We start from the raw sequence: 22,765 nt of genomic DNA on the forward strand, positions 1-22,765 counted from the left end.
AACAAGAAACTATCAGGTCTCAGAAACGACCCATTTACCCATTCAGAGCTCTTCTCTATATTCTAATACAATCTTCAAGCTTCTCTTTAATTTAGAAGCATTCAAAGTAACCTATACTCTTATCTCTGAGATTACTGTCTAAAACAATGCAACCTTCAAGAATGACAACACTAATTTACTGCAGCCAGACAACGTACCTACATTTTTTTTTCTAAATGTGAACACCAGCCTACCTCTGCAACATTTTCAGGACCACCCAGTTCATCTATAAGCTCATCCAGTGTATTAGGTGGAAGATCTTCAGCCAGCTTTTCCAGTTTATCAAGCAGTTCTTTTTTCATTTGTTGCGCTCTTTCAACCGCATCTTGACTTGTTACAAAGCTGCTGTTTGTGTTACTGTTTGCTGAAATTTAAGAGAAGCTCTTTAAGATTTAGAATTTCACTGCCTAACTGCTAAGAAGGTGAATCAACGTCAAAGAAACTTATTCTTACCTGACGTGTTGGTACTAGAAGTGGTGGTACCAACAGTGGAAGTGAAACAGCTCGGTCGTTTTGATCCGAGACCAGAAGCTAGTAAGGCACTTTGAATAGAATCTGGGTCTATGCTTTTCTTCTTTTTCTTGTCTTTATTTTTTTTATGCTCTTTTCTAATTAACCAGGGATCTAAAGTTAAATAAAATTATTTTCAAAAAGTTTCAAGCATTTACTAAAAACTCATCCTTTCCTTTGAAAAACTATATTCTCATTACAAAAGGTGACTTACAAAAGTCTGAACTCCAGTGTGTAAAATCTACTTGAAGATGCAAATCAGCATTCTAGTACTAATTCCAGTCTCATTAGAATTAAACTACATGCTTATCAAACACTCTTATTTTTGGCTCACTGAAATAGTTTGGAAAGACTTTATGCTTATTATCTGCAAGTACAGCCACTTGCTTAATGGAACACAAACTGTCTTACCATCTTCATCATCCTCACTGGATTCATCTCTGAATGGGTTGAAGTCGTCGTCATCTCCAGAACTCAAAAATCTGGAGCTCTCATTGTCGCTTTCTTCATTGTCAGAAGCATCAGACTCACTTTCACTCTCATCAGAGCTGCTACCTGCAAGGCCACCGGTTTTGCGAGCTTTTTTGGCTTCTCTGCTTATCTCTTCACCTAATGTCATCACCACCATCACACCAGAAGAAAAAAAAAAGTTAAGTTTAGAGCTTGTAGTCTACTTTTGAGGTTTGTTTCACCACCACTGCATACAAACTAGAAAAATATTCAACTTTTAAAAATAGAACCGTTTAAAAGAATCTAAGTTTTAAGTAAGACCTCACTCTCGAGTTCTTTATGATCACCTACTTTTGGTAAGAATAACAATCAGTTTGGGAAGGGGGGTGGTATTAGGCTTCTCTTTACCAAACCTCAAGAAAAAGCAAGCAATTATTTGTGTGACTGCATCAGGAAGTGGTCTGACACATGCAGGACATTTTGGGATATGGTCCCATACTAGATCAACACAATTTTGAGCAAAGAAGTAACCAGAATTTACAAGTTATCTTGCTTCAGCAGCTTAAAATCTATTAATGGAAATTTCTAACAAAGTCTTAGAGACTTATAATACACGCTCTTTCATGAGTGATTGTGCTGGTATTTACCTTCCCGTATTTTTTCCAGAGTTCACTTTTAGGCAGCTCTAACATTGCCATTTTCACTACAGCATTAGTGTAAGAACTTAAGCATTACCTTTCCTTTTCTTTATTTTGTTCTCCTTGCAAGGGCTGTCTCTGGGTGAATTGTTATTACTTTGAGCAGTCAAGTCAATTCCCAACAAGCTAAACAGCTTCTTCCTGTCAGGAGCTGGAAAGTGCTTTTCAATAAGAGACTGGAATACTCCTCTGTGTAAGAAAAAAGGGTTCTTCAGTCAAATTTGCATTTATTTAAAGTAAAAACCTGTAACATTTTAACAGCTTGCTTGACTTCTCTGAAGAATTATTCCTTGTGAATGCCATTACAGAAGCACTCTGTGGAATTATCACCCATATTACTGTATTTATCATCTTAGAAGTAGGAGATTTACTTTACAGCACTGTTACTTATAACTTGTTAAATTTGTTTTTGGTATCAAGTGATATTGCTACTGCCATTTTCTTATTGCTCAGAGCTTAAATGACAGATTAGCTAATTTATTAAGATCTTCAGCAAGGTAGTCTCAGGATTGGATCTGGCTCATCTGATAAAAGAGGGAAGTCATGATTGTCACTTGCTTTGGTATAAATGCAGTGTACACTTGGCAAGTCTTCCCCTCCTCCCAGTTTGAGTAGAACAGCACAAGCTGTTCACACCTGAGAACAATCTCAGAGTGCCAGCAGAACTAGGAACTAACCAATGGTTCACTTGAGCAATACTGTCAGATTTTATGTACAGGCTGCTTAAGTAAAGAACATCAGTACTAAAGGATACCCAGCTCTCTGTGCACTGATGCATGTTTTACACATGAAAGGACAAACTACTACACACACTAAGCTGGATTAGTTTTGTAAAGGACAGTTCTAACAAACTGGAATCTTACTTTGCTGTAGAAACAAAGTCATTCAATTCGCCACCACCTTCCTCCAAAGCTTCTAATGTTCTTGCTTCTCCTGTTGACTGCAGGCCAATAACAACACACTAAAGGACAAATGAATACAAGGTATTGTCACTGAGAAGACTGACTTGTAAGTCTCTATGTTGGCTGAATTTCTACTCATTAAATACCTTCAATACCATAAAGTACAAAAGCATGCTACTACTACATCTGAAGATATTTGCGTTATAAACAAAAGTAAAATTTAATAGCTTTACATTTAACAGATATTTAGAAATAGGTCTTGATCAACTTACTTTCCCATTCTTGATTTCTTCCCGAGCTAGCTGGACCACCCTCTTCACTTTAGATGCTATGCAAAGGTACTTGAAAAACCTCTGATGAGCTGACCAAAACTGACCCCACATAGACTTTTTCATCCGTTGTTCTGCATCGATAAGATCAGCTGCTTGTTGAAACCTCTCTCTAGCACTCACCCACTGAAGAAGAAAACGTTAATTGCTTTACATGTCACATTTCAAGGCTACACAAGTACTTTGTTTAGTGTCCAAATAATGACAGAAGTTTAAAGTTACAGTACTATGGGACTCCAAGTCAGGGAAACTCATCATACATCAAATAAAGCTCACAAAAAAGAAAATAGCTATGGCTTAAGGAATTCAGAGGATAATTACTCTCATAATGAAAAGCAGATACATTTACCTTGCTACCAATGCAAACATACACAGTATTTTCTGATTATCTAGTTTCTCCATTAATACATTCAGGTTAAGAAAGCAAAGAGCACTGCCCATAACTAAGTATAAAGCAAAGCCACAAAAAGAGAAAAACCCCACTGCCCTCATTTCTGCAACATTTTGTTATATCAATTGTTTCCAGATTCGGTAAAGTAAGCTTTGGACACTTAAATGGACACTTGTGTCACTTTTAGTGATACTTTTAGTGATACTTTTAAACAACATTCATAAAGAAAAGTGCTGTTTTGAAGTTGATGTTATACATCCGTCAAAGATAAATTTTAATTGTTGTAGCTATAGAACATGAATAGAGTCATGCTTAAGCACCTCTTAAGCAGGTAAAGACCCTGGTCACTTTAACCTATGTCCAAGGAATAATTTTAATCTAATACAGCAGTGGTAACGTACAAGCAGAAGGTGCACTCAGAAAAAGACAGGCACAGAGACAAAACAATTAAGAACAACATGAAAAAGATAACCAGTGGGTGATTAAATGAAAAAGTTAAAGGGAACCATAGCACTGAGGCTTTAGGTTTGATCTGCCACAGGATTAAAACTATCACCCTGCACTGTTTAACCGCAAGCACCACTCCACCATGCTGTTGGGATGAAGTGCATGCAGCAGGTCTAATGTTTTGCAGCTTGTTCTCAGCTCAGTTGCCTAAAGGGGGAGGACTGGAACACAGAAATATCACCAACAGGTGAACAGCTTTATCTTAGGGAACAGTGACCAAGGTCTCTGCAATACTGCTAGAAGGCAGTGGATCTGCCAACATACTGAAAGACGCACCCAAAATTACAATTTTTATGACTCAGAACAAGAATTAACAGCTTTTGCCAAGACTTAAATGGAGAAATCTTTCCACTAGAACGAAACAAGAAAATGCCATTGCCATCTCTCAACACACTACTTCAGAAGCATTCAAGTTTAAACCGAGTAACTTCAACCTCTCAGAATTCAATACAGAAAGCAAATTTAAAAAGGCATTCTTACCAGTTTCACAGATTTATTGTACATTTTAACATATTCCTGTGAAAGCAGAACTTCATCAATTTTGAAAGTTACACCTGAAAAACTCAGCTGTCTTGCTATGTACATTCCTCTCAGCTTCATATCCATAGCAACTATTTCCATGGCACCAACACCTCTAAAATAAAGGACAAATTAAGTCAATATTAGAATTTTCAAGAGCAATGAATTGTTAAAAAAAACCCCTCAAGCACTTTAGAAGAAAATATCATGCTTACAAATATGAAGGAATATGTTTTCAAAATCAGCACTGTTTCTTTAAACACATCCAATCAAGGAGTCTTGAAATTTAGCCCTCACATAAAACTATATCCCTGCCTCACGAGTGATAAGTGTATCCCAAGAAGTATAAACACTCAAATAGTTACTTCTTCCCGAATGACCTACCATGCACTGGGAGACAGTACCTTACAAACTGTAATTCGATAATGAAGTTGGTGCAAATATATCATAAAGTCTTGCACTGAAATTTTATAAACGCCACTGCAGATTTAAAATAATGAATACAAACTGTAGTAAGCTATTCAGATTTACGCTGGTATGAAAATAATTTAGTAGGTAACTTAAGTTCTCTTCAACAGCCACACACCTTTAGCAATACCTTGAGAAGTCAACTGCAGAGCTCACCTACTCACAAGCTTGGACCTGTAATTTCATTAGTGCTCATTTGATACGTACTCAGTAATGAAGCGGAGACTACACTTCCACAGTCTACAGAAATCATGCATCATGTAGATGGTATGCAAGAAGATGCATACTAAGCCCTACTGTAGCGTTCTCAAGTGTTCAAAATTCTTTTCAAGTAGGCAAAACATAATATATTAAGATGCTCACCTACCAAAGAACGTAGCAGTTGCATCTTCTACTGACCTCTCACATTTGTTTGGGTTTTTTTTAATAAGTTCTGAAATCCAAAGTACCTTGCAAGAGCATACATAAGTTTTCTGAAGTGGGTTCTTATGGCAGAAAGCATAAGAACAAGATTTCTTCCTGTTAAACTGCCTAAGCTGAATGCATAAACATTAGAAGGCTTCTGCATATAGTGAGACATCAACTATACTGAGCATACTCGGTACATACAGTGTGTTTTCATGATGAGTAGCAAAATGTTTTCATTTCATAACACCCACATTTTAAGAGGGCTATTTTCCCAGCAAGCTTCTAAAGCTCTCTAAAACTTTCTGTGAGCAAGGGAAACGTCCCATTTTTTACGACAGAAGATAAATTACACATTTCTGCTAGATTTAGAAGCTAGAGTCAAAAAGTTCTTAGCTTGACAGGACAAGTTTGCAGAGGACTATGAGTGAGTGAAGACAAAAGGAACTGGAAAGCAGAGTCAACCACAACCATATGCATTCTTGCTATAGCTCTTCAAAATATTACCTTCTTTCAACAGCCTGAATAAAATCACTGAATTCCCTAAACGGAGTTCCTTCACCCCATATTCCAAGACGGTTCATATATGCCATATTTCTTGGCTCAGATGCACCTAGGAGAAGAACACACTCTGTACCAGTGCCAGTAAAAACATAGAGAGACATTTAATGCAAACCAAGCAGTACATACCTGTGGCACTAGCATAAACAACCCTGGCTTTTGGAAGTTTATTTTGAAGTTCCAATACAGCCAGACCTGTTTTTGTTGGTTTTGATGAACCAACAGGACACAGATTCTTAGCTTTATGACACTCATCAAATACAATCTGAACCATAATTAAGGAAGAACTTTGTCCCACTTGTTTTTAGAATGGGGAGCTAAAACAGAAGACTAGAGAGTCTGCTAATTACAATAGGTGGCAGCAGCAAATTGTAAACTCAGAGACACTAGTCATTTTTCACTAAAAACTCTGGGAAAAATATTTAGCCAGTAAGTGTTTAAAAGCACAATTACCAACACCTGAGTTCTTCAAAATGCTGTTGATACTCAAATGTTTTAAGAATTCACTGGAGAAAATATCAACGTAGACTTAAGGTTCTTAAACACTGTATTTTAATTTTATCTGCTCATTACAGAAAAAGCAGCAGCTTCACTCTTGTACCAGAGCTGTGTGGCAACAATATGATGGCAACAGATCTGGCACGAAGTCTGTAAAACTTCAAGTCTAATGTCAGAGCATGCACACAATCAATTACTGTCATGGATAAAGAACAATACCCAAAAATACCAGCAAATAAAAATCCAAGATTGTCTTAAAAGATGTAAGCTTAAATAGCAATTTGTTTACAATCAACTGAACTCCAGATAAAGGATACAACTCCATCAAAATCTTCACCACACCAGTGAAGAAGCTGCTTTAATCTGGTTTTGTATTTACCACCAGACTGACTTTCACCAATAAGAGAAGAATAGGTAGCAAAGATGACACCTTTCTTCACACTTCCATTATGTTTGGAAGAAATCTTCCCATACTTGAACTGCAATAAAAAGGTAAGAAATTACAGAACTTATTCAAGAGATGCCTTCTCAAACCCACCTACCGTATGATGAAAGGATGGACACTTTGAACCACCTGTATCCCTACATCACGATTAGGGCACAGCTGGCGTAAGGTAACGTGGTTAAGGGCTTATACAGGGCCTTACTTAAATATATACTTAAGGAAGACTAGATCTGAGGCCTCAAAAGATTAACAACCACATTCTTTGACTACATGGTTTCCTTACCTTAAATACAATTAAGATTTTAGCTTCAATGCATCCCCTAGAGCTAATAGGTCATTTATGGTAGCAGCTATAAATACACTTGACAATTTCTAAAGCTTTACTGTATTTTAGAAATTAAGACTTCATAAAGCAAAAATACTAAACCAAACTAAGTTCAGTGAATACAACCAGTAATCACACTTCACAATTTATGTAAGTAGCTAATGCTGAGCAGAGGCACAGTCTCCAAAAATAACTGCACACGCTACTGCTACTTTAATAAATTACTGAGAAAGTCTATTATTCAAGTATTACATACAAAATGTATTACATATAAAATGTGCGCTGGGAGATAGAAAGGAAAAAATTCAATGCTACAAAGTCTGAAAGATTTAAAGAATATTTCAACTTCTAGAAAATACTCTAGTAGTGTCAGTAGTGGCTTCAAGAGTAGTGTTTCTTTCAAAAAAAAAAAAAATCACATGCCAAGACTTAATCCTACAAGGGGACTATTTACATGATTAAAGTACTGTGTGGTTCTTCCTAAGATTAAGGCCTGTCAAACAAGACCTAGACAGCAAATTTATTGAAATTAGTACATTCTCAGTCTTAAAACAGTCAACATGCACAACTTGTCACACAAGCGTACCTAAAGTTTTGCCTCAACTGTACATAGTAAAAAGTTTCCACACCTTGTTTAATGAATGAACCAATATGTTTTTTGCTCCAATATCTCTCAAATCTCTTTCAGCATCGTATTTCAGATCATTTGACACGCTAAACCTGAAGATGTAAAACAAAGCACATATTCTGTAAGTTACAGCAGAAGTTCAAAAAGCAGTTGCTAGAACATTTGTCAGAAGACAGATTACACTGAATTTACGTACTATCATCATTACGGTGTCTGCTCTAACAAATCCCAACACACTTACCAGACTGCTCTTTTTCTGCCTAATAAGTAATTTTCATAGATTATTCCAGCTATGGTCCTTCCTTTTCCTACACCAGCACCATCACCTATCAAGAATCCAGCTCTGTCTCCATTGGGCAGGAATGTTTCATGTTGCTGTAGAAGAAAGAACAAAAACTTGTACCCGTTCTCCAGAACACATCACTGTGGACTGTCAGAAATGAGCAAGCCTAAGAAACATCCTATTGGATGAGACCAGTGTAGTTCACCCACCCAAGCAGCCTCCTGACAGCAGGAAGAGGGGATTTTATTCAGCAAGAGCATATAAGCTTAACTGCTTTGTGGGATCCATTCTCCCCATAGCACCTAAAATTGCTGTAAAATTGCTGTACGTGTCCAATTCTTTCAGTGACTACCACCAGGCTGGCTGCTTTTTTTAACCCACTGATATGCACCTCCACAGCCTTTTGTAAAGGCCATCCACCGCCTGTGTAAAGAAGTATTCTACTACCCATTTTAAACAAATCTCCTATCAGTTTCACCAAGTTCTGCTTTGTTCTTGTTTTGTGGGATTCCACTGCCTTCTTGATTACATAAACCTTGATTTATTCCCCTTCATTTTGCTCCTCTCCAGCCCAAGGTGCCCTAACCTTGTTAGTCTCTTTTCACGAGGCAGCTTCTTCCCTCCTGTGACCATTTTAGTTGTCCTCTAACTTCACTACCTTCCTCCCTGACAGGCAGAGACCAGCACGCACAACATCTGATGTCGGCCCACTGAGGTTTAATATAGCGGCAAAATAACACCCAGTCTTGTCCTCTATACCCTTCCCAACGATCCCAGTGTGTTGGCTTTCTTAGCCTGCTGCTACTGCAGCCATTAAGTTACTCCAAAGAAATAAAAATGACGACTAAGATGTCCTTCCTGAGCTTTAAGACAGTTTGAGATCAGCATGGTGCAAGTGGTTTAGACAAAGCTTTTCTAGGTGTATTACCTCACATTTATCTGAACTGAAGCTCACCTGCCACCTGCTAATGCAACCCAAACCTTTAAGCTCTTATTTTATCTCCCTGTAAAACCGACATAGCTGCGTTTGTCAGATGATAGTTCTTTTTCTTAAATTCCATGGTAACTTTTAAGCTGTACTAATGTCTAGCATACCTGGGCTGCGTAAGTAATTGCTTCAAGTTGCAAAGCTGACAACCAGCCACTATCAATTGTTTCTTCTGATATTGATGTCTGGTACCACACATCAGGAGGAGTTACACTGGATAACGAGCTGGTTTCCACTACGGGGTCAGGATGACGTAGACCAATTTTTACTGGTTAAAAAGGGAGGGGGAGGAAGGGAAAGATGAAAACATAATACAGAGTTCTGTTGCTGCAGCACAGGTTATTATATTTACCAAAACAAGTTACAAGTGTCCGTTGCAAAGGCTGAACACAAGAACAACTATGTTTCATTGCAACGGTACATTAAGTGTTAAACAAATTTCATTGCATACAAAGGAATACATTAACCTGAATTTATGTAACTGCGATCTTAACTTTCTATTCTCACCACCTTCCTCCAATTTTTTTGAAATTAGATATAATTCAGTTCATAGAAAACTAAAATATTTGCGTACTTGACATGTTTGAGAAAAACTGGTCTGAACCTTGCCTTCCCAAAAGGCCAGAGGCAGCCTCAAGATGCCAGAATCACAAAAGCAACATTCTTCTCACTATTTATATAGTGCTGTTTTTAAGCAGTATGAGAGGAGAAAAGATTTAGAACAGACATGGTTTAATTGCTGACAGATCTCATCAGTGACAATAAAAATTAACCATTTAGCCACAAACTCCATGCAAAATTTTTTGCTTTGCTTTTACAGCAGGTCAGCAATGTACCTAGGAAACAAGACGACAGCTTTTTGTCACTAATAAAAAAGAGAAAGGAGAAAAAAGAGGAGATGGCAATTAACAGCAGTAAGAGTCACTTTTTTTAAAAAACAAAAAACAAAACCAACAAAAACCACAACAAAACCAAGCCAGCTCTAAGTAGTCAGGAACAATGCAGGAAGAATGTGCTTAGGGTAATTTCACACCAAAAGACTTAAACTAGATTCTTAAGTGTAGCAGTGATCCCTTAATCCCTTTACAAAATTTCCTCTGCTGAGGCACAAAGTGTCTTAGCACAAGTAAAAAAACCCTGATCTTGGTTCATCCATCGTATTTCTGAAACAAGTACTGCTCAGAGACACACTAAAGAATTCCTTTTCTACTTAAAAAAACCCACATACCTTCCAAAACTAAGCATTATAGGAAAGAAAAATTTCCTAGGAAAACCCACCACAAATTCAGGTCCTTTTTACTTGACTCCAATAGTAATCTATCTGTTTTTTTGTGTTTATTAACTACAGAAGAGTAAATAAATTAGCTTTCAAAACATTTCAGCCTTTTGACATAACAAAACATTAGGTCATACATTTTATTGGCATATACTCAGCGTAAGTTTCTGCATGGCCCATTTCTTCTTCATCTTCCTCCTCAGGTTCCTCCTCCTCTTTTACTGCTGGCACTTTCTAGAATAGAGAAATATCTGCATTAGTCAAACAACAAATTGTTAATACTCTACGTACTAGAAATTAACACATGAAACGAGCACAAACTTGCACTTGAATTTTTTAACACATGTACTAGATGAACTAGTGAGCAGCTAGGAAAACTAGGCAGCAACATAGATTTTTTTCAGAACTCTGAACCACCCTTAAGACACAAAGTCAAGGAACTCCCTCTCCTTTGCAAGGAGATTCAAGCACTCCAAACTCACATAAGCAGAATTTAAAAAGAAACACTTCTTACAGCATATTAAATCCAAACTATGGCTTAAAGAAAACTGCCTTGAAAACACAACAGCTAGTTAACAGCCAAAACCTAACTTTCAAGTACTCCCATGAAGCCTCCTGCAGTTTCACATTCGTTACGTAATTTCACAACTTCGGGGAATAGTTACAATAGTCACAGTTCTATCCAGTATTCCCTGAAACCTGACAGTTAGCCATTTTTGACTGTGATCTCTATCAATGTAAACATATGAATATTTTTAAAGTACACACTAGATGACAAATGAAAAAGTCTTCCACAATTACTAATTTAACATTTAATATAAAAAAAGTAATCTGAAAAATCCTTCTGTATGCCAGTCACTAACAAGCAGTGTTCATCACAAACTTCAGCCTGATTCTAGCCATCAGTGAATATGCTGAAACTCAAGGGTTTACAGCGTCAGAATGTATTTTTATTACACTTAGAAAATTGAATGATACTAGATCTACATCTTAAATCAAACCGCTCAGGCCAGCCATGCCAGAGAAAGTCTTCTGGTTTCCTCATTGCTAGTTAGACGAATGGGGGTGTTTTAAAAGAAAATGCCTTAAAACACAGAGCAAGTGATATGCTCATCAGCTTTAACTGGAGCACACCCTTCTTTGTCCACACAAAGAGGTTCTGTTAAGGACAGTAATTTCTTGAAATTATCATTTACTATAGAGGTAAGTCTGTTCTACCCAGCTGTCAGTTTTAGTCATCTAACCAAGTATTCATCTAGTGGAGAAACTAACCTTTTGAACAAACAGATGCACTCGATAGTTCTACCACACGAAAGGCACATATGAGTAACTACTGAAACTAGTCACAGGTGGTTGTGGCCAATAAAACATGCATTCATTTAGCAAATTAACCATTTGCACTACTTACCATAGTAGGTGAAAAACTTCTCATTTTAATATCATTTATCCATATTCTTGCTACCTCTTTTGTAGAAGCCTCCTTCTTCACTGCACCATTGCTTAGATCAGCTACAAAAGAAAAGCTGTGTTTTACAGGAATTCCCTCCAAACATCAACTCAAATTAACATCCTTCTCTATTAATGAGCTGGAAGATCAGTTCAAAATGTCCAGTAGCACACTGATGCTTCAAGAACACAGTATTTTTGTCCAAATTAAGAAGTCTGAGCAAGGAGCTAAATCCTGTTACGTGATGGAAGAAGCTTCCCATGCAATACCACTGCATCTGACACAGCTGTGCATTAGTTTCAGTATTTTTTAAAAAATAAAATTTTGGATCTTCATGAAATCTACATGTAGTATTTAGAAATACTCCATCTTGTGAGCCTTTGAAGTTTAACAAACCAGAAAGCCCAGTGTTTCAACAGAAATGAACTTACCTGGTCTGGTGGCATTTACCACCTTAGGAGAAACTACAATTACTTCTGTAAAGTCATCACTTAGGACTCAATTGTTTAAAGTTTATAATAGGATCCTTCAAGAGGACAATTTATTAACTTCCCTGCCCTCAGCCACATTTGGAAGCAACGGGCAATAGTGCTCAGTACAGAACTAAAAAAATTTACACAAGGATAGATGTAAAACATTAAAAGCAACTGTCAAGCTTCAAGCACGTTGACAGTCAATGTATGTAATAAATTTAGCATAACTGCCCCCAAAAACAATTAAGACAATTGCACAAAGTTTTCCTCAAAGAGGTTGCATAATTTAACTTTTTAGTATTTTCCAATTTGGAACTCCTGCTGCCTGAATTATATGAAAAGACCGTGTTTCCTTCCAAGAGCTTCTCCGCCCTTGCATTTTCCTCAAGTATTTGTCACTATTTTTTTTTAAGCAGGAAGAAAGATCCAGAAACACAAGCACACAAATTACACTAAAAGTTGCATGTTTCCTTTTCACTTAATACAGAAGCTACAGATGCAACTATTTTCTGCAGCTGTGCTACTACAACAGCTACTGTGTATTGATGTTACCTATTACTTAGGTGCTTCTGTGTGTCTTCATTTAGCACAAAGGGGATCAGTCAGTCCTGTAAAACCTTCTCCCCCACCTCTTCCTCACTCCTTTACCCCCCCCCCCCCGCAACTTTAGCTGGTGTCTCAACTTCAATTTTCGTCAACTACTCCGCAACAATGAGGTAGATTCTTCTTTCTGTTTCAGTCCTAACAGTTTCATTTATTGCACACTCTATCTGCATATGAAACACCAGGTTACTTCCAACCCCACCTATGAAAATCAGTAAATCTTATTTCAGACACAATGAAAATACAGTGATCCAGAAAAAGCCTATGTACCTTTCAGAAAAAGCAGCGATATTTTAAAACTCGACTAGTCTGATCTTAATCTCATGTTAAAACCAGAATAACTTGAAAGAATCAAATCATTAAAAAACCACACACATGCAGCTTTTCCCTTATATTAAGCTGACCGTCTAAACTGTCCACATATTAGAAATAACATACAAGGAAAGATTATGAAAGGAATCACAAAATGAAGATTTGGGGTGTCGTAACAAAATACTTGTGGTATATAAGTTACCACCACATTTAAGTAGTAACATGGAAACAAACCGAGTTTTTAGGACTCAAGTTTTTAAACAATAGATCTGATGTCTCCCATGAAATAGAAAATCTCTGTCCCTGTGTTTCTCAGGAGATGCTTTACAGAAATATCCTATCATAGGAGTACTAGCATGTACTACAAATCTAGTTTGGAAGATGCCAAAACCGAAAATTACTCATTTGTCACAGTTCCACAGCAAGTATACAGCAGAACAGAAACTGATGTAGACTCAAGATAGCTAAATCAACTTCAGTAATGTTCACGAATTAATTTTACCAATTTGCCAGCTGCTATCTAAAATGTCATTTTCCTCAATCCTTGCAGTAAATCAAGAGCTTGGTTTTTTTTAAAGCCTGTTATTTTGTATTACTTCACCCTCAATTCTAGCACTTACTAAAATTAGAATAGAATTTATCGGGTTTTCTGGACCATTTCATTTTACTGTGATATTCTACTGATCAATGAAAATAAAAGACGTGCAAAGATCTTCACATTATTTCACTATTTGTCTAAAACACTGTAATTATGAAGAAAGAAGAAAACTCACTTGCTGCTGTTGCTACTGGTTGGGCAATATTAGGAGGTGGCTTCAATTTCATGAGTTCATTAAGACTATTATTCTTTAGCAGATCTTTCAGCTGAATCTGGTCCTTTGAAGGTGTAGTGGTCAAGGCATTGCGTACTGCTGGTGCTGCAACCGAGGGTCGAGTAGTTGTGCTGGTCTGAATGATTTTTGCTACAGTGATAGTCTGCCTTGTAGTTGTAACAGGTGTTGTTTTTGTCATCACTATTGTAGTCCCCAAAGTTGGAAGCTGATTTATTTGATTCAGCACAAAGGTTGTGGTGGATGGTGGTTGCTAGCAACAAAGAACCAGGGAAATTTTCAGAAAACAGTGAAAAAAAGCAGACTTTATTAACTTTTCACCTAGAGCACAGGAGACACCAGTTTTTAAAAGACTCTTGCAATAAGAAATGCCTACACATGCTGAAGATGCTAGAGTAATTGTCTCGTGGTGCAACAGCTAAGCAAGAAGCATCTGTTAATATGTTGCCGTATGTATTTTTGAATGGTATTTTAAAAATAAAATTTAGAAAATTTCAGATTTTAAAAAATTAAAAATAGGAATTAAATTAAAAAATTCGGAAAAATCCTAAAAATAGGAAATGAAAAAATAGGATTAAGGATTCATCGCCTAGGCACCAAACACGACTACTACAGGTACAGGCACCCTGAGCTGAAGAGAATTTCCAATATATAAACTAGATGCACAACTGTCAGTAAATAGCTTGGATTACTTCACATATATGCACAGCCTTTTTCAGACACACTGCACTACATCTATGTTCCTGCCAATCTGCTTTTTATATTCTCCTTTCAGGTGCAACCACCAGGCTATGGTGATTTGAATTATCTGCAGCTAGAAAAGGTAGTACATAGTTCAGGTGTAGGAGACAAGTTTACACAACCTCCCTCTGCCCAGAATGTGCATGCAGGGGAAGTAAAAAGCACACAGGACACCTCAAAATGTTTTTCTGCATACTGCTTTGTGTTGTCATTGAAATTGTATCAACCCACGGGCACGCTAAGCTTTCAGTCTCAGTAGAACTGAGACGATGGCTAACTGGCATTTTACAGTCCCACCTCTTTTGTTACCTTTTACTAATATACTGTATTGGGCTTACTTGGCAAGGTTTTCATAGTGGGGGGGCTACAGGGGTGGTTTCTGTGAGGAGATGCCAGAAGCTTCCCCCACATCCGACAGAGACAGTTCCACCCAGCTACAAGACAGACCGGCCACTGGCCAAGGCCGAGCCAATCAGTGATGTTGCTAGTGCCTCTGTAATAACATATTTAAAAAGGGGTAAAAACTGCTGCGCAATCAGCAACTGGGAGAGAGGAGAATATGTGAAACTATGCAGACACCAAGGTCAGTGAAGGAGGGGGAGGAGGTGCTTCAGGAGCCAGAGCAAAGAATCCTCAGCAGCCTGTGGAGCTCCATGGTGGGGCCGATAGCCACCTGCAGCCCGTGGAAGGCCCCACGTCGGAGCAGGTGGATGTGCCCCTGTAGAGAGGAGCCCAGACTGGAACAGGTTTTCTGGCAGGACCCGTGGCCATGTGGGGACCCATGCCAGAGCAGTCTGTTCCTGAAGGACTGTGCCCCTTGGACAGGGCCCGTGCCGGAGCAGTCTGTGAAGAGCTGCAGCCCACGCAGAGGAGCCAGGTTGGGAAAGTTTGTGAAGGAGCTGCTCAAGCAGGGAAAGAGCGTGAAGAGGAAGAAGCAGCAGAGACAATGTGCTATGCTGCCAAGAGTAAAGTTGAGCCCAGGAAGAAGTGAGGTGTGGCAGAAAGGTGTCTTTAGATTTATTTCTCATTATCCTACTCCACTGTTAACTGGCAATAAATTAATTTCCCCAAGTTGAGTCTGTTTTGCCTGTGACAGTAATTGCCGATCTTCCTGTCCTTATCTCAACCCACAACCCTTTAGTCCCATCTTTTCTCCCTCGTGTCGAGGAGGGGGAGTGACACAGCAGCTTAGTGGGCACCTGGTGTCCAACCAAGATTAACCACCACATACACACATACAAAATCCTCAAGCACCAGTTCTTACCCGAACATTTAATAATGCTGGAGTTGACACAGTCTCTGGTTCTTGTTTCACAGCAGCTGTGGCCTCAGTCTCCAAGCCTAGTTCTAACGCACTAAGTGGCACTGACTGCAGAGGAAAGAAAGTAGGCATCAGGAAACACTCATATCAGCAGGGAAATACCCTTAAGACTAAATATCCACCCACAAAATGGAAGTTACTGGGGAAGTCCTTAACTGTGCTCATTAACAAAGGCTTCACTGAATATAAAGATCAAGTCATTGATTTCACATTCAAACAAGTTAAACATACAGCACCTTGTTAGTTAACTGTGATGATTAACTGTTGATGTCACTGTTCAACATACTACTGTTCCCAGCCTATGTCTGAAACTGTTACGTTCTTGCAGATTGAATGCTGTCATGGAGCTCAAACACTGTATTACACTTCTTGAACATTTTACAGGAAAGCAGCTAGACACCAGTGATACCAGAGTTCTCCAAGGTCAGTTGACAGCATGCCCCCATTTAACATCCAGAAGTCAAGTTTATTTATGTTTATACTGTCCTAAATAGTGTATTTCAGATTGCTTTTTGCATGATAGTTTAAAATTATTTAGGAAGTAATTTTCCAATCTCAGTACTATGAAGTAAGAAATTTATGAAAACTCCACATTCTTTAATAATTTTCTATAGACACTCCCCACCCCCACCCCATCAAGTACAAGCTCTTATGTCCTCTAGCAAATGACTATGTTCTTGTTTTAACCTGCTGAACAGCTGGAGTTGGTGCTGGATTTGCAAGAACCACGTCCGGAGAGTCAATATCAAATAGATCATTTGGACTGATTCCACTCTCACTCAAAGCAGCAAGCAACAGATCTTGTCCTGGCTCCACCATCTCTAAAGAAATTAGAACCATAAATACAAGTTACATTTAATTTTTATTTATTTTGTGCACACACACATTTAAAGTTCCCTTCCATGGATTTAAGGGCATATGCGATGCAGTCTCTTGTATACAGTTTCACTTTCCAGATCTGCTTTGGCTCTTTTGTTCACTTGTAGATTTTTTTTTCCTCTATTTTGTTTTTTAGACTCTTTTCAATATACCCATCACATTTAGAAGCAGGGCGAATGAAACCGTTTGCTACACAAAATGATATCGTACCCATAAACTTAAAAAGAAAAAAGATGCTTTTTCTAGTCTTCATCGCACTACATTTTTAAGCATGACAAGAAACACCAAGAGGCAGAAATGGTAAGACTGTATTATGCTAATGATAAGCCTTTGTCAGTGAAGCACACTGCACGAGGGAAGCACAATTAAAACTCATTTAGTTTATCTTGTAACAACAAGTTAGTGATAAAAAGCTTATAAAGGAAGCTTTTATTTCTTGCTTGCCATTACATTAGGTAGTAATTCATTCATTGGAAAAATTCTGTTTTGCATAGTGGAAAGAACAAATGATCCACTATTATAGTATGTTAACTACATATTAAATAGGACACTAACATCAGGTCACAGACTCCTTTACATGTAGGACAAGCAAAATTAATTTCAAAAAGCTATTCTAGACAGTGTAAAAACTTATTAAAAATAAGACAAATACTCTATGTTTTAAGATGAAGAGGGAAGATAACATGTTTTGCTTAAGAAGGAAGCCCATTTGCCCTAAGACAAAAATTAAATTGAGTCCACAACTTGAGCTGTTACTTATATATTCTAAGATACACCTCAAGCAGAAATTTATTTCACTTATTCTCCACACCCCCCGTAACGCCCACTGGTAGCAAGACATCAAAAACTAACAAAGCTGAACACCTACTCTAAAGCAGATAAGAGGACAAAAATATTTACTGGCATTTTAGATACACTCATTCACAGACTCCGAAGCAGCAACCGCTTGCTTATCCCTCTCTACATGTACAGCTAAGCCACATCCAGCTGGTTGGTCACACACATTACTTAGCACATTCGGCAGAACAGGTAATTCTTGTAATAAGTTAAGCCTCAGGCACTTAATTCTTATTATTACTAGTTTTAGTCTGTCCAATAGTAGAGAGAAACCTTCTTTTAATGGACTAATACTGAGATGGTGGCACCACAATTGAAGCAGTAGATGGAAGGTGCTGTGACACGGGGAAGATACGCTTCTAAGCCTCGAAGACCGTACTACCCAAAAGAATACCAAAGCAACAAACAAAAATCGGTGGGACTGCTACTGACCACAGTCAATGTCATTAAACACCACTTGCTGTGTCAGAACTAGACTACTTTTTTTTCCAAAGGCATCTGAGGTGATCAGATAAATTGGCAGAATGGCCTGGTTTGTGGTTATCAGGTACAGAAGATAAAGAAATATGAAGACATCTAGCAGATTTAATTAACATGGCAGCTCCTTCAAAGGATGTCACCTCCCACTAGAACCTTGAATGGGTCAAGAAAAATGAGTAGGAACAGACTGTTAACTTTATCTTTCAGAAGGATTAAGCTTCCTGTCTCAAAAACCAACTGACTACACATATATATTAACTAGGAAGGATAAAACCTTAATTTTCATCAGACTAAAATACTAATGGCAATCATCATATCTAAGTTTAGAAGCTTACAGCATTGTTTACTAATTAGAAACAGGTGAGAGGAGAAATATTAAGCCTGTAGATGAAGTTTTAGCTTATCAGTACTTTCGGTGTTAGGAACTTCAGAGCAGATGCTGAAGGTGAAGTTCTCTACAGAAGGGGAATGAACACGGTTACCAGCTCTGAAACACTTTACAATCTTAACTTTATAGGATCGATGTGGGAGAGATGCATGAACGCTCCTCCATGTAGTGCCACACCTTTGCTTAACATGGTCAAATAAACAAAAATGTCTAAATGTACGAAGGAAAAAAATGTTGTGTCATTTAGTCTGTATATAGTCTTGATCACGCCATCTCGAAAAGAAGGTATCACTAAAACTTGAGAAGTAAGCGGCTATACTGAATAGAGGCAGGAAAAGTCAGAAGCTTGGAGCCATTTAAAAGAGAACAAGGACAAAAAAATTACTCAAGATAACTTCTAGTCTACTCTTGCAATATATGAAGGATAGGCCTTCTATGAAGTTGAGACTCAAAGCAAAACCAAGGCTAGAAAAAACCATGCCAACACCAGACAAAAACACATCTTCCCCAACCATCCTAAAATGGTGCCACAACCTATTAAGTCTGTTACAAGCTTAACATACCCACGATGACAGTGCACTCTACATTTTTAACCTTTAAAACACGATGGCTTGCATATCTTAAGACAGTTTCACCAAATTCAGAAAAAAAAAATCCATAGCAGTCACACTTTAATTGCTTACTTCAAAGTTTTCACTAGATGACTAATGATAGAAACTAGTATAGCAATTCCTACAATTCCAGAGTATCTTCAGTTTAGAAGCATCCCTTTCTCAACAGGGCTGTTTTCACGTAAGAAATCCCCCAGCTGCATCTCTCATGCTAACCCCAGTTTTAACAGTCTTAAAAATTAGCGGTTGCTAACAATCCAGCAAAAAGCTAAGTAAAACAACAGCAATTGTTTATGTGTCTGTCAGACAGTTTGGACAATTAAAGTTTGACTAGTTTCACTTATTTTGTTTCTCTACACTAGAAACAAAGCTGCATTGTTTGAAACTGGAACAAAAGGAATTCTGAACTTCTAGAATTTTTACATTAGAAGTCACTGAATTCTTAGCACCAATTTTAGGCTTTGTGAAACTTCCAAGCACCATTGCTGCCTCTCCCCACCCAAGTTTTAATTTAGTAAGGAAATTAAATGAAGGGGAAAAAAATACAGGAGAAGCTGCATTGTGATAGCTTGGTTTATTTTTTGTGACATACGCTAGTCAAGCCTAAAACGTTATCGAGCTGAAACAGCTCCATAATCTTACAAGGTAGGAGGCTCCTTAGTTAACATAAGTGAAAGCAACTTTATCAAGCTCTGCAGCTCAGCTTTGGCAATACTATATAAGGACCTGTTTGCCACATCTTAAAAACCTCCAAAAGAAAATACTTATAAAAAAGTTGTGAATATTACAAGCTGTTCCCTGAGCATTTCGCCAGTCAAAAAACTGTTCTGAGCATGCAGAACCTTGCAGATAAGGTTGTCTATGTTTAGTCAGGCTGTCCAATGTCACTAAGCAAGAATCAACCTATTAAATAAAACTAAAAAAAAAAAAGATAAAATTTCAACAGTAGTAGTATCTTAGTTATTTTCTTTTTATTAAGAAAAAATATAAACTGCTGCCATTTCAAGAAGGGCTATGAAAACACATCAAGGGTTTTTGTAAAGTGCTCTTCTGCCGAAGAATATAGCCTAAAACTTTGATAAAAAGACAGTTTTGCTACCACTGTACATTATGTAAATAATTTCCAATTTAAAGATACAAAACCAGAATGCCAGGTTTAATATTATGTCATGTATCCATGCCAACCTGGCTCTCTCCCTCCCTCCATTTTAGCTTTGGTACAAAGAAGCACAACAACAAAAAAAGATATTCTAAAACACATGTCAAGCAACCTGCTCTCCACTTCCCCTAAGAAAAATAATGGTAGAATCCTAAACAATGAAAAGGCTTTTGATTTTTAGATCTGTGAGTTACATATTGTAACACTGGATACCTAAAGTACTTATTTAAAAATCATAGTGAACTATACTATCACAACTTAGCTATGCCTAGTTGATTGTGATGTTTGATCTGGGCTATTTCCAACCCCTTCAGACAACTGGCCTCTGGCATACCCAACCTGCAAACTTAGGTTTTAATGCTTGGCCTGGGACACTAATGTAGTTAAGCAACTCTTGTTCTCCTTTTATTGGAAAGGTTTTCCCCACTGGCTTTCTGAGGAATACATATCACTTGAACTACACCAGAAACCATTTAAAATACCACACAAATTCTGAAGCTGTAGCGACAGATACACCCCCTAAATTCTCTGGCTGTCTAAACTGTGAGCTATTATCAACCTAAAAAATCTCACATCTCCATTTGCAGCCTCTCACAACAGAGGTGCAAGGGCTGCTAACCCCTAGTCCCACACAACAGGATTCTCTAGATATCCACATGGGTTCTGCTCATCTCGCAGATTTTGGCTCCAGAGGACAACCTGGGTAACAATAAAAAAAAGGAAAACAGCCAACCAGCCCAACCCCTTCTGGTCCTTTCCAAGTCACCATCCAACCAAAGATTAAAATGCTAATTACTGAACTCGCCCATCCTTACATGCTTTAACCTCAAGACTAATAGTTAACATTACATTTAAATGTACAAAGTTAAGTTATGACTTTTGTGAAAAACTATTCCAAATCCTGTAAAAAACATACCAGTTTTTCAAACACCGGTTACCTCTTTAAAGTCAAAGCTTGTACCATGAAGTACAGTTCAGGCTACTGTGGGATTCACCTCTGCCTCAAAGCTCTTATGACTGTTTTATGAAATTTAGAGTAGTCAGGATACACAGTCTGCAAATGCAAAATTCAGAACTTTCTAAAATGTTAAAGAGACTAAACAATGCAATGATTTGGCAGGAAATCAGCTTTCAGACCAAACGGTTGGAGGTGATAATTTAGCCAGTAGTGAAAGTTTTCAAGAAGTAAAAACCCAGAAGAGGTAAGAGCAGTATCTGAGCACTAGAACCTTTCTTTGGTTTTGGCCTGGGAATCAGTTCCAGGTGTATCTCAAGGCACAAGAAATGCATTAACCGTATCTGCTACCTACTTCAATAGCTTTTAGAGTAGCTATCAGCCAGTTTTAACACCAAAGAACTTGTCTGGACAACAAGACAAACCATCCACATTTTATTTTTAAAGTCTAAGATTACATTCAAATATAACATCATGCCGGTAAGGAAGATATAGAAAACCAATCCAAATGTCATGCTGTTACACAACTTTTGCTGTAGTAAATTCTTTGCTTTACATCAATTATATTTTTTCAACTAGAGGGGAAAAAAACTTGCAAAACATTCATGTATGCATTTAAATCATTTTAATCCAGACACAACCTATGTATTCTTAAAGCCAAACAGCCTATCACTGAGTTAATTCTTAACTCCAGAGCAAGGTAAAAAAAAGGAATTATTAGCGTGAACAAACGACACAATCTACAGTTATCTAATACATCGATTCAACCTTTTTTTTAAGCGTTTAAACAACTGGCCTCATCTTTAACAGGTATCACACATCTAAAACCAGGCTATGAGTACCTGGAAAAAAATACAAGAGTTCTAATTTATACCCTCAAACACAGCGTGGAACCTGGCCAGCTAAAAATAATAATGAAAGAACCGAAAAAATAGAAGAAAAACCCACAAGGCCTCTTCCTCCGTAAGGGCATTTTTATGTTAAACAATTACTCACCCTAGCAACCTCTGTTTGAGGTGCACTCGTTAAAGAGTCACCGGACTTTGCGGCCGGGTCTGTCGCTGCGGCGTTCGGCCCCACCGCTCGCTCCCCGGGAGCTGCGGGAGCCCCGGGGGGCTCGGCCGGGCCAGCCACCCCGCCGGAGGCGGCGGGAGGGTCCCCGGCTCCCAGCCTCGCCACCTTCCCCACCAACACGTGTTCCCGACATAAACTTCCGGGTTGGGCTAGAATTGGCTGCGTAATTGTGTCCCATGCACGACTTTTTGTTTTCAGCCCTTCATCTCTTTAAAGATCCCTTTAATAGCATTAGGATCCCGGAGAAGGGCGAAAGGTTGCACCTCACGGCAGCCTTTAGAGCCACTCAAGCACCATAAATCAACACAACACTCTTCCCCCCCCCGCCGCCTCGTTTCACCAGAGCGGCTCCATTTCAAACCTTAAACAATTAACCCAGCCGCGGAAAGAGCGCACAAAGGCGAACGGCGCGGAGACGCCGCGGTCCCGATGC

At 38.2% G+C, this 22,765-nt stretch overlaps 1 protein-coding gene across 3 annotated transcripts in view; it reads right to left on the reverse strand.

Annotated features, from left to right (window-relative positions):
- The window catches only part of SBNO1 (strawberry notch homolog 1), a 35,703-nt gene that overhangs the window by 12,216 nt on the left and 722 nt on the right, over nt 1-22,765 (reverse strand). For 2 of the 3 annotated variants that reach the window (XM_074844529.1, XM_074844530.1), the window contains exons 2-19: nt 16,637-16,770; nt 15,893-15,997; nt 13,831-14,140; nt 11,631-11,731; nt 10,360-10,456; nt 9,054-9,214; nt 7,917-8,050; nt 7,677-7,767; nt 6,595-6,756; nt 5,909-6,044; nt 5,726-5,831; nt 4,307-4,460; nt 2,872-3,054; nt 2,561-2,658; nt 1,735-1,886; nt 961-1,158; nt 493-663; nt 234-403 (exon numbers count right to left, since the gene is read on the reverse strand). In XM_074844529.1, coding sequence (XP_074700630.1) covers nt 234-403; nt 493-663; nt 961-1,158; nt 1,735-1,886; nt 2,561-2,658; nt 2,872-3,054; nt 4,307-4,460; nt 5,726-5,831; nt 5,909-6,044; nt 6,595-6,756; nt 7,677-7,767; nt 7,917-8,050; nt 9,054-9,214; nt 10,360-10,456; nt 11,631-11,731; nt 13,831-14,140; nt 15,893-15,997; nt 16,637-16,768 — 2,661 coding nt within the window. In that variant the 5' untranslated portion in view covers nt 16,769-16,770. Of the gene's footprint in view, nt 1-233; nt 404-492; nt 664-960; nt 1,159-1,734; nt 1,887-2,560; nt 2,659-2,871; nt 3,055-4,306; nt 4,461-5,725; nt 5,832-5,908; nt 6,045-6,594; nt 6,757-7,676; nt 7,768-7,916; nt 8,051-9,053; nt 9,215-10,359; nt 10,457-11,630; nt 11,732-13,830; nt 14,141-15,892; nt 15,998-16,636; nt 16,771-22,254; nt 22,625-22,765 lie in introns of those variants that run through there. The other variant, XM_074844531.1, reaches the window with a different exon arrangement.

Source organism: Strix aluco, chromosome 18, assembly GCF_031877795.1.
Source record: "Strix aluco isolate bStrAlu1 chromosome 18, bStrAlu1.hap1, whole genome shotgun sequence".
NCBI classification, from domain to species: Eukaryota; Metazoa; Chordata; class Aves; order Strigiformes; family Strigidae; genus Strix; species Strix aluco.